This window comes from Egretta garzetta, unplaced genomic scaffold (genome assembly GCF_000687185.1).
Source record: "Egretta garzetta isolate BGI_Z169 unplaced genomic scaffold, ASM68718v1 scaffold215, whole genome shotgun sequence".
Lineage (NCBI taxonomy): Eukaryota > Metazoa > Chordata > Aves > Pelecaniformes > Ardeidae > Egretta > Egretta garzetta.
The window spans coordinates 2,508,065-2,519,714 of record NW_009259719.1 but is presented as its reverse complement, the minus strand read 5'-3'; the positions used below and the strand labels follow the sequence as shown (position 1 = coordinate 2,519,714).

Sequence of the window (11,650 nt, the reverse complement as noted above, 5' to 3'; positions counted from 1 at the left end):
CTTCGCCCTTCGTGGGGCTTGCTGGGGGCCTGCTCTCCGCTCCCCTCCTCCGCCCCAGTACCGGGCTGTGCCGGGTTCATGGGACTCTTCCCGGAGGTTTTCGGCCTGCTTGAAACCTGGCGCTGCGGAGGCGAACGCCCGGTGAACGAAGGGTGTGTAGCAGGAATTCCTCAATATAAACGTGGAAGAACCTGTCTGGCCTAGCTTTGGTCAGCTGTGTGCCCAGCAGTCCGCGTTCTGGAGTCTGCCCTGCAGAGGCCAGCTGCTGGTTAGGGGTGATGACAGCCTTTTATTTTTTATTTTTTTAGGCAGCTTTATTGACTTTGACAAGGAACCGAGGTGCTGCCACCTACGCCCAGACACTCCATAATATCCCTGAGACCCAAGTCACCACTCTGGACAATGGTCTCCGTGTAGCTTCAGAGGAGTCCAATCAGCCAACGTGTACGGTAAGTTTAAGATAGGTCAAGGGCGTGTTTGGAACAGTCAGCCTTGCCTGGTCTGTTGCTGCTCCTCCAAAAGTGACAAACCCCTATTTGAACCAGAGCTTTTGACAGACACCCTACCACTAGCTGGTGGGATTAATGTATCAGTAGAAGGCCTGGCCTGGCTTTGTAGTCTAGCTTTTGTGCTCTATGAGTTTTCTCAGTCTTACAGTTTTTGTGTAAGCAGTAAGTGACCAATAGTAGTTATATCTCTGGCAAAAGTAGCAGCTTCACAAAAGCTTTTGCTAGATAAAAAGCCAGAACATGTACAGGAAACAGTTGCTGGTGCTTGTTCCTATTTTGGTGCTACTCGTGCCATGTCCGTGGAGGAGACTTCTTGTCTCTGCTGTTACATTTGTGGTATGAGGCTTGTTTGTTTTCTTTTCTAATTGTCTACTTGATGCTTTTGCTGTTAGGTGGGTGTGTGGATTGGGGTGGGGAGCCGCTATGAAAACGAGAAGAACAACGGGGCCGGTTACTTCCTGGAACATCTGGCCTTTAAGGTAAGGAGGTATGTTAGGTCTGGCACAGGACTGTGTGGAAATCTGTCCTAAATATGTGCTTATATATTGCGCTTTCACTTCGGAGACTATAGCTGTTAGAAAAGAGCGCAAATCAGGTCATCTGAGTCCCAGAGACTTTGCACATAGTATAAAAATAAACTTCAAAAGGCACCTATCCTGTATGGCGCTCTTTGTTTGAATATGTAGGAACTTGCAAGCATGCATGAATTAAGGCAACTCTTACTTACTAGCTGGTATTTGCCCTCTTAAAGGAAAAAAAGTTGCAAGTCGCAAGCGAGACTGAGTCTCTGACCCTGTGGTTCCAGTGCCTGACTATCTCAGGCACTGTGTAGTGCACGTGTAGGACTGTGTTATGAAGCATGTTCCTTCAGGCTAGCAGGCAGAGCTCAAAGCAGCATTTCCTGTAGCCATTTATTTTTCTTTGGTTTTCTAGTGGACCAGCAAAGTTTAGAAGCTACAGCTCTTACTTTTCTAATAACGTAAGTGTCTGTTGAACAGCCCTAGGGCACAAGGCATCTAAGCCTGGGGCTTGCTGACTTGAGTCCAGCCTGTGCCATCATAGGCAACTGCAGCATTTGGCTTGTTCCTGAAGAGATGAGCTCCGTATTAGGAGTACTTTTGTGCTCCTATTGTGTTTTCTTCTGAATATTGCTGCTTGGATAGCTAGAAACCTGCTTGGTTTTGGTTTAGACTTGTTCTTGGTTTACTTCCAAAGACGTGATCTTCAGCCACTGTTGTGTCTTATAGTAGGTTTTTATTGGTCTTTGCTGGGTTTTTATTGGTCTTTCAAAACACACCTCAACCATCCTTTAGAGTAAATAAGCCCAGTTTTAAATCTCTTGCTTTCTGCACTTGCTCTTGGCTTTTATGAATCACATGACAGGTTTTATTGTTTTAGCTCTTTATTACTCTTTTTCTTGCTTTTGTTCTGCCTGAGAGGGAAATCTGTTAATTTCATAATTGTGTTTATCTGTTTTTTTTAGGGCACAAAGACACGTCCTTGCGCTGCCTTTGAGAAGGAGTTGGAGAGCATGGGTGCTCACCTGAACGGATACACCTCGCGGGAGCAGACCGCCTATTACATAAAAGCCTTGTCCAAGGACATGCCCAAAGGTAGGATGGCCAGTGGGCAAAGTGTGATTCAGAGATTAAGGATGAAGCAAGCTCATGTGCTTGTGTTTCTCTCCCACCAGCATCCTTTCTAACAACAGACCAGGGAATGAAGTTATAGCGGAACAGTAAATTGGAGGTTCTAACTGGTAGTTGAAGAGAACGCTGCCATGACATAGTGCTTCAAGGCTGCAAGTTCACGTGTTCCTAAAACCAGTTTTGCAAAACTCTTGCTATGTCAGGCTCCACTACATTGCTAGGAGGGAGAGGGGGGTTTCAGTAGTCTGTGGTTGTCTTACAGAGCTGAGAAAGCTGAGAACAAAGTAGCAACAGTTACTGTGTCAGGAGTGCTCAGTGTGGCTCTTGTGGGTGGTGCTTGTGCTCTGTACTACCATGTGCAGACTCCTCTTTGGGTCCATTTTGTCCGGAGGCAGGGGTTTGAGTCAGAGCTATGGGCCCTACTGTAGATGTGGGCTATGCTGTAGATGTCGTAAGCTCTCTGTAAGGATTGAGGATGTTTCTGCAACAGTACCCTGCTTCTGATGTGCTTTACCTTCTGCAGTCATTGCATGCTTTCCGCTGGCAGTGGTGCTTGGCAAGCTGACTTGGAGACTTCATGCTAAAAGTGTTGTTTGTTCCTCTCTGATGCTGTGAGAATGGGTAGTATTCATCTGTATTATGTTGCATCGTCTCCCCAGCATGGTTTGTTGCTCACTCCTCTTGTAGTGCCCCTGCTGCCTGTGTGTCTTTTCTCCTTTCAGCAGCAATGGGTAGCAGTCTCAGGCAGTGGGATTGCTAACATAGGAAATGTGTTGCAGTTGTAGAGCTTCTGGCTGACATTGTGCAGAACTGTGCACTGGAGGAGTCTCAGATCGAGAAGGAACGTGGGGTCATCCTTCAGGAGTTGAAAGAAATCGACAGCAACTTGACGGATGTTACCTTTGATTACCTTCATGCCACTGCTTTCCAGGGGACTCCACTGGCCCGCACTGTTGAGGGGACCACGGAGAACATCAAGTGAGCAACAGGCTGGGTGCGGTACACAGTCCTTGGGGTGCACAACTGCTGCTTCTCAGTAGTGGTGACTGCACGAGGAAACAGTCTGTATACAGACACGATCTGTGCCCATGGGCTACTTGTTGTGTCTTGACTGTGTTTTCCCTGTTGGCGCTAGGGAAAGTGTAATGCTACACACATTCTTCTCTAGAATCCCCCTCACACAAGACATGAGGTTGGTAGGGCCAGGTTGAACCTTCTCCCATACTTGTCAGTTTGACACTGTTAGAGACATTAAGAGCTAGGGGTGCTCATTAAAGCAGTGGCCTTGAGCTTACACACCTGTTGGGGTGCTGGTAGGTCAGTGACCAGGGTCAATATTCTCTAGTCCATATTGAAGTCTGTCCTTAGCTCTCCATCTTGGGCACTGGTTTCCGTTCTCTGTGTTCTGGAATTAGAGCACAGGGAAAAAACAGACAGCGCAGTCTTACTTCTAAAAAGTATTGTTACCCTACAACTAAGAGAATCAACAACATCATTGCTGTCTCTGCATTGTGAACTTGTGTCTCCTAAGCCTCTCATCCCTCCAACTCAGGTGCTGATGTGCTGGGTCTCTGTGTTCTTTCTAGGCATCTGACTCGAGCAGATCTAGCTTCGTATGTTGATACTCACTTCAAGGCACCTCGTATGGTCCTGGCAGCTGCTGGAGGTAGGTTCTAGATCCTTGTGACTCTGGGAAGCCTGGCTGTTTTCAAGCTGGTGATCAAACCACTGTCACACATCTCTAATGTAAAAACAGATGATTTTGTTAAATGAATTTGTTTGAGATTGCAAATCTCTCTCTCTCCCATTGCCAGGTATTTCCCACAAAGAGCTGGTAGATGTAGCTAGGCAACACTTCAGTGGAGTGCCTTTTACATACAAAGAGGATGCTGTGCCTGTCCTCCCACGCTGTCGCTTCACAGGGAGTGAGGTAAAGTTGTTCTGGTCCTAAACAAAACAAGCAGCTGTTGCCAAACTGTTGAATGAATGTGAAACCACTTACAGCTGCTTCTGAGAGAAAAAAATCTGATTATATATCTCAGAGAAATTGATGATACAGCATCTTGGTAGTGCCCCCACGTTCTGTTCTTAGGGCTTGTTGCTACAATGTGTTGTGTTTTAGATAGGACCCAAACCTATTAAAGTGAGGCTGTGGCTCACGTCACCTGCTGGAAAACTCATATTGGAGCAGCTGGTTTCTGCTCAGTAGTGCCTGAGACTATTTCATTTCACTGGGATAATATCAAGTCCTCCAGTCTGTCAACCTGGCATTGCAGCAGGCTGTAGACAAAGCCACGGTGCTCACTGAGTTCTCCCCTACTCCTTGATGATTTTCTAGATCCGTGCCAGAGATGATGCTCTGCCCGTTGCCCATATTGCTCTTGCTGTGGAGGGGCCAGGATGGGCTGATCCCGATAACGTTGTCCTCAACGTGGCTAATGCTATCATTGGTCGCTACGACCGCACGTTTGGAGGTGGTAAGGTAAGAGGCTTGTCAATGTGATAGGGAGAGCCCAGAGCCTTTTAATATGAAATACTATGGAAGCCCTGGGTGAATGTGCTTTATGGGAGGCTGTTGTGGTTAGCTTCCAACTGTGAAGTGCTCAGGAGTCTGGGAAGTAGGATAGAAGTGTAATCGAGGCTAATCCAGGACACTTCTTGAGAGGCGATGCTGGAAGATGAACTGAGCCTTCTCTGCTAAGTTTGGAAGAGGTTTAGCTGACGAATTCTCATCAGCTTATTCCTACCCTCACAAACTAACCATTCAGTGGGGGCGGTGGTGGAAGCAGGACAGAGCAGTCTATAGTCTCACGATGCAAGCTTGTCTTACAACTGCAAAGCAGATGGAACTTGTTTAAAACCCCAGTGTTACATCCAGTCTAGTCTGAAATCTGTCTGGCCTGCATAACTGTGCATAACCCCTGCTACTGGGAGACCTTGCATTTCCCATTTTCTCCCACTCCTACAGTGGTATGCGTGCCAGCTCCTCATCTGCAGCTGGGAAAGGAAATGGTTTTGCTGAATGGACTCTTAGGCCATTGTCTGTGGCTTTTCCACCAGTGAATTTCATCTGTTGACCACATGAAGGGCCTAAATTAAGCTCTCCTTCAGCAGTGTTCTGTCTTTGTCCTGTCTGTGGTTTTTGCAAAAACAGCTAAGTTGGAAAGAATTTAAACTGTGAGGAAGCTGTAAGACTGAAATGGCTGATGGTCTCTCCTTATTTACAGAATCAGTCCAGCAGGTTGGCTACCCTTGCTGTGGAGCATAATCTCTGCCACAGTTTCCAGACGTTCAACACCTCTTACTCTGATACCGGCCTCTTTGGTTTCCATTTTGTTTCTGATCCTCTGTCCATAGATGATATGCTGTATTGTGCTCAGGGAGAGTGGTAAGTACAACTTCCGCAAAAGTTCCTGTTTAAGATCTGACCCTCTTGTGGGAGACTGAGCTGGTGGGCAGCGTATCAGGTCTTCAGAGAGCTGTGTGTCTGTGAATTCTCAGTAACTCATGTTCTGGTTAAGAGATCCTGTAAGTGGTTTCTGTAAATGTCTTAGGATGTGGTTTTTCAGGAGCAATTTAAATCCCTTAGGGCTCTTCAGGTCTTTCGTGCTTCCAAGTGTTAGCACTGAGGCTTTGGGGTTTTTTTATATACAAGTGAGATCATTCCTTAGAGACAAGGCTTTCCCAGGTGCCCAAGAGACATATCTCCGATGTCTTGTTAAACTTAAGTGAAGCAGGCAGAGTTCCTGCCTGTTGTGTTGTGGCTGATAAATGCCCTGCTGCTGGAGTCATGCCAGCGTTTGGAGGCCTTCTGTCTTTCCATCTTACTGTATTACATATATGTCCCAGTCATTACTAGTACACATTGGAGGCAACACCCGAGATTCAGAGCCGAGCCATGCTGTGTATGGAGCAGATGGAGTTAGCCCTTGCCCTAGAGACGTTGCAGTTGGCAGGGGAGGAAGAGATTTAGCAGCTGGAGTCCAAACAGACTCTGTAGAACTGTCTTGTTCTTTCAGCATCAGTTTCCATAGCAGTTTGCCATGCGTGGGAATAGCTGACACACCTCCCTTCTCTTGTGATAGCGTACTGCGGACCGCTTGCCGCTGTGCCTGATGGGCAAGCTAGAGCTGGCTCCAGGGCTGCTTAGACCTTTGTGAATGTAACTCAGTGTGTAACCTGCTGCCTGATATCCCCTGCCTGTAAGCTTGAGCTCTTTCTCTCACCTCCTGCTGTTCAGTGCTCCCCGGTTCTTAGCTGCTCTGCAGTGATCAAGAATGAATCTCAAGCCTGCAAGACAAGTGATGTTGATAATAGCTTATTTCTGCAGAGGCTTGGAAAAGGGAGGAAATCACTTTCTATCTGAGCAGACAAGCATCTTTAAGAGCTTTAGTGGTCTTTCCGTCTCCTCTCCAGGATGCGTCTGTGCACTAGCACCACAGAGTCAGAGGTGAAGAGAGCCAAGAACTATCTCCGAAATGCCATGGTGGCTCAACTGGATGGTATGTTCTGGCTTATGGATGATTGACCACTGCACAGCTTTTGGAGCGTTACCCACTTCTATGTCTCCTGGGGAGCAAGAGCTCTGCTAGACATTGCAGTACTGCTGGCAGACACTGGGCAAAACTTCCTTTCCCCTGCTCTGCATTCCTTCTGCCATGTTGTCAAAGCAGCTGACTCCAGCCTGCTGTGCTCCCAGCTAGCTCTGACTCTGTAAACTTCTAGTTTTGTTGCTGAGGGTGAGTAACATGCTGCCTGGTGAAGTTAGAATTGAGACCCTCAAACTGGTCCGCTTTGGCTGTAACACTTTGCAGACCAGTGAAGCAATCTTTGTATTGCTTAACTCCTGACAGAGCTGCTTAGAGTAATAAACTGTGACTGGTACTTCATTAGAATCCAGTTTAATGGCTAGAGTTGCTTCTGTCTGCTTTGAGTGATGATCAGGCTGTGCAATTCTGGAAGGCTTTCTGCCGTGCTGACCATGTGGTATCTTCAACATCTAGGTACTACACCAGTGTGTGAGAATATCGGAAGCCATCTCTTAAACTATGGACGCCGTATCCCTCTGGAGGAATGGGATGCCAGGATTGCTGTAGGTATCTGTTTTGGTTGGGGTACCTGAACATGGTTGGTCTCAGAATTTTCTGGCTTTAGTTTGTTGCAGTAACATGAGACTTACTTATCCCTTAGTCAATCTGCCTGGTGTCCAGGCTGTCAGCTCACTGGCACAGATATAAATATGTCAGAATCTCTGGCGTAGTCTCAGTGTATCCTGTGTCCCTGTGGCTGGATTCAGTCCATCCCAGAAAGAGGGCATATGCCTGTGTTATGCAGCGCAACTTGAAATTCCTTTAATGGTTTCCCTAGAGGTGGCCAACATCAAGTCAGTGTAATTCTACAGCCACTGTATCCCTTGGAAGTCTTTGGGTTTTGGATTGCCACGTCTTCTGTACCCTCAGAAAAATGCGCTGTGTAGAACATTAGCCATCCTTGCAGGCAGGAGCTGCACAGCTGGTGCAGATTGCCCCCAAGGGTCTGACAATATCTTCTTAATCATCTTGATATGTAATGGCAACAGTAGCTTCCAACTTTGAGAAATGCAGGTCGGTTAGAAGGGTCATTAATTGCTTGTTTGATATTTATTAGGACGTTGATGCAAGAATGGTGAGAGAGGTCTGCAGTAAATACATTTATGACAAATGCCCGGCAATTGCAGCAGTTGGTAAGTAGTACGTGGCAATTAGTACATGGTAGCTCACAAAACAGGAAGGGGTCAAGAGCTGAGTGGAAGTGAGCTGCAGGCACTTCTACGTGTCTGTTCTGGCCTCCTAACCACTCTGGTTCTTCGCTGGTATCCTCCTGCCTCTGCATGTTAGATATGCCAAGGCACATTTGCCAAGAGATCAAACCTGCAGGTGATGGAGATGCAGCGGCAGCGAGCTGCTGGCTGTCCTCCCACTTCTCTCCTTGCTCTGGAGCCATGACTAAGATCGGGAGTCCCATAGCTGGGTGCGGGCCCAGTGGCGTCTGCCAGGCGTCCTTACCCTGGGGTCGTGGTGGTTTATGTAAGGGAAGTGAAGGGACCTGATTCTCTTGTGCTGCTCTGGCATGTCTGTCTGGCCAAGGACAAATTCCTCTCGGAAAACCTGCTTAAGCAGCTCAGCTCCACTCTGCTGCCTCCTTCCTGTGTGTTGTGGATTCCCCTCCTCCACACAGCTGTTTCCTCTGGCCTTCAAAGCAGAGCAGCTTGGAAAAGGGAGACAGTTTTTGAACAGGAAGTTGGAATGAATTAGCCAAAACCTGCCATGACTTGGTGGCTCCCTGTATTTCATACCTGTATGTGGAACTGTACTGAGTGTTGTGGAACAGTGTGAGAAAACAGCTTATTCTGAGGAAACAAGTATTGTTTTCTCTGTCAAAAGATGGTATCTGCTGGTTTTCCTGATGCAGGTTTGAGCTGTAGTTGCCTGGTTTTGTGCATAGCTGCTCTGGATTGTGAACGCAGTCTGCTCTGCCACCATCTGCTTTAAGACTATGAGAAACTGGACAGGGATTTTAACTATGCCTCCAGTGACTGACTCTTGTTCTGTTCACTCAGGTCCCATTGAACAGCTTTTGGACTACAACCGTATCCGCAGTGCCATGTACTGGATCCGTTTCTAGGACGTGTCCCTGCAGGTTGGAAATAGTGAAGCTGTGGACTGACAGGTTCCCTCTGTCTTTGAATGTCTTGTGCTCCAGGGGCAAGATAAGTCCCATCAAAATGGCTGTCTTCTCGGTGTTAAATGTATAAAAATAAAAATATCCTATATGGACTTGGTTCTGCTGGGAGTCGACTGTGTCTTGCTGGGTCGTGTGTGTAGACATGGTTAATCTTGCCAAATTGGTGGGATATTGGACCAATCAGTCTTGATTTGCCAGGGCTCATGCTAGAATCTTGTCTTGTCTGTGTGCCTGCAGCCCCACCTCCTCTGTCCTGAGCTGGCAGCGTCCTGGTTCAGAGGTCTTGTCTTTAGGCTTGTTGAAGGAAGTCTTTCCGCTGGTACGAGGCTGCCAGGTTAGCTCTAGCTATTTCCACTGTGCCTTTCTGTGCAGGCAGCAGCGTGGTCAAACTCGGGCTGTAGCATTGCTGCTTGTGCAGACCTAAGAACAAAGGGCCCTCGTCTGAGAGGACCTCTATGCTCTCCTGCTCGTCAAGGAGATCAAAATATATCTATGGGCAGTTGGTCCTCTTCCTGTCCCTGAGGTATAGTGTTAGTGTTTCTGGCCTGGCTGTGTGTGACCCTCTCGTGGGAGTGACCGCCGCTGCAACTGGGGCAGTTTGTGCAACCCCTCTCCCCCTCATCAGTTACAGGCAGAACTGGTCGGCTGAGTTCCCACCATCTACTGAAGCCAGCGAAGGTGTGATCAGCCTGGCCTTGCATGATGCTGCCTCAGTACGATTGAGGCAGTTGTCTCTAGCAGAGCCAGGGTGGTGTGAGGAGCTGGAGCTGTTGCTAGACAAACATCTTTCCAGAGCCTATATGGGGATATGCCACCTCTCATCTTAAGCTTCCTGGTTATCTGTAAATGAGCTCAATAATGAGCAGAGATTGTTGTGGAGCGTGTTGGTGTTGGTCTACACGTTCGTCTTGTAGATGAGCCTCTATCTATCCAGTCTCAGCTATGCAATAGCTGCTGCCTGGAGTATCGGGTGACACGGCTTATACCTGGAAGATGATCTGTAGGTCTGAATAGTTGAAAGAGCTACCCAACTTTTTCTGGTGTTAATCTAGTTGCTGCTCCCTTGTCTTGCCTCCGGGAAGCTGGAACATGGAATAGAAAGGATGAAACTGAGCAGGGAGATGAAGAAAAGCTTCCCACCAGGTGGCACTAGCCTGTCGCAGCTGCCCTTCGAAGCTGAGAGATACTCCTGTTTAATTCGTGTCTTTGGGATAAATCTCCCTGGGATTCTCATTTAATTTCCAGGTGCTGCCCTGACAAGTGGGATTTAAAAATAGTGTAAAAGTTTCTAGGTGTTAGTCATTACCCTTGAGACTAATCCAGTGTACTAAATCATTTGTGCTGAATCTGGATTCTTGATGAGAGAGTCAGTGTGTCTGAACTCATTGTGTATAGTAGGCAAGTTTGAAACTGTTAAATGTTCTTGATGCAATTTGGGTTTAACTATCGTCGCAAGCTCTGGCTCGTTACAAGTGCACTGAGGGCTGAAAAACTAAACAAGCTCACTTACGCCTCAAGCCTTGTGGAACCAGTAAATGATTCTGTCTTGGTTTTGTGACTGCAGTTAGACTGTAATCCTCTTTTGTCTTCCATTGCTACATATTTTCCCTCCCCAGGTGAGCTTCCAGGGTGTTTTGCAGTTGGTGAGAAATACAAGGAAAGGGAGATGTACATCCTTGCTTTAGCATTTCCGACAAGTTTTCTTCTCTGGAGGTATCTGCTTGGGAATGGTTGTTTTCTTTGAGGAATTCCCCAGGCCCTCCTGCACTACTTTACACTAGGAACAAACTCAAACCCCTCTGCAGCTGTTGCTTTCCAAATTGCTCTTTTTTTCTCTGCAAAAGCAGCAGGCTGGCTGCGCTGAGCAGCACGTTCCAGCACTTCAGCAAGGACTAATGCCCACTCCCTCCTGACCAAGAGGCTGCAGCTCTGCAAGGGTGGCTGGCTTATGCAGCACTAGGTTTTTTATCCATGTAGAAATGTGAGTATCTGGGCTGATACGGACTAGGAACTGTTCCCTGGTGAGTGGGACTGGATGCAGAGCGCTGTTGGGTGCCTGCTAGCAGCTAGGAGTCGAGGCTGAGCCGTGCCCAAGTTGTTGGCATCTTCTGGCTGCAGTTCCAGTGGCACTCTGCCTTGTAGTGCTGTCATGTTTGGGTGCCGTGGCAGTCTGTGCTTCCAGAAACACGAGCGTCTCACCAGCTCTAAGGATTGAGAGGTTTACGATACCATTTTTCCTCGGTAAACAAGAAGCAGCCAGAGTGGTGATCTAAAAGGTGGGGAGGGGAAACCCATTCAGGAGTCAAGAGCGTTATTGCTTGGCAAAGACACCCGTACTTTGAGCCTTGGTGGGGGGCTTGGGAGGCGTAACCTGGAATTAGTGCAGAGTTGTCAGGCATTTGGCAGACAAATCCTGTGGTGCTGGATGAACTGAAGCTCTAATCTTGTTGGCAGGTCTCTTGCTGTTTGAGCCATGGGGGCATGTTTCTGTTACTCCATTGGAGCAGCCTCAGTCCAGGGGAATCCAAACTGGGAAATGTCTGGCACAACGGAAGCATCCTACCTCAGTGCTTTTCCCGAACCTTGAAAAAGTGAGATCTTCCTCTGGACCTCTCCCTGTGGTTTCCGCTGCCCAGTGAAGGACAGTGGCAGTGCCGGAGGAGGGAGTTGGAACCATCCCTAGAACAGGGCAATTTCACTGAAACTGGAGATGGCCTGGGTGACCTAATAAGTCTGTTTCCTGGCTCCCTGGACAATGTGGGATTGTTC

At 47.8% G+C, this 11,650-nt stretch overlaps 1 protein-coding gene across 1 annotated transcript; it reads left to right on the top strand.

The window, feature by feature from the left end:
* Positions 1-78: 78 nt before the first annotated feature.
* On the top strand, positions 79-8,966 carry LOC104126640 (cytochrome b-c1 complex subunit 1, mitochondrial). The gene is made up of 13 exons (XM_009639231.2): positions 79-141; positions 309-449; positions 902-988; positions 1,993-2,122; positions 2,938-3,136; positions 3,745-3,824; positions 3,973-4,088; positions 4,497-4,640; positions 5,386-5,546; positions 6,575-6,660; positions 7,162-7,250; positions 7,805-7,880; positions 8,757-8,966. The coding sequence occupies exons 1-13, from the start codon at positions 79-81 to the stop codon at positions 8,819-8,821; spliced, it is 1,437 nt and encodes a 478-aa protein (XP_009637526.1). The 3' UTR covers positions 8,822-8,966.
* The last annotated feature ends 2,684 nt before the right edge of the window (positions 8,967-11,650 follow it).

Coding starts and splice junctions, on each gene's coding strand:
- LOC104126640 (XM_009639231.2), top strand. CDS start 79: ATGGGACTCTTCCCGGAGGTTTTCGGCCTGCTTGAAACCTGGCGCTGC. Junction 5,547..6,574: donor TATTGTGCTCAGGGAGAGTG/GTAAGTACAACT, acceptor TCTCCTCTCCAG/GATGCGTCTGTGCACTAGCA. Junction 7,251..7,804: donor AATGGGATGCCAGGATTGCT/GTAGGTATCTGT, acceptor GATATTTATTAG/GACGTTGATGCAAGAATGGT.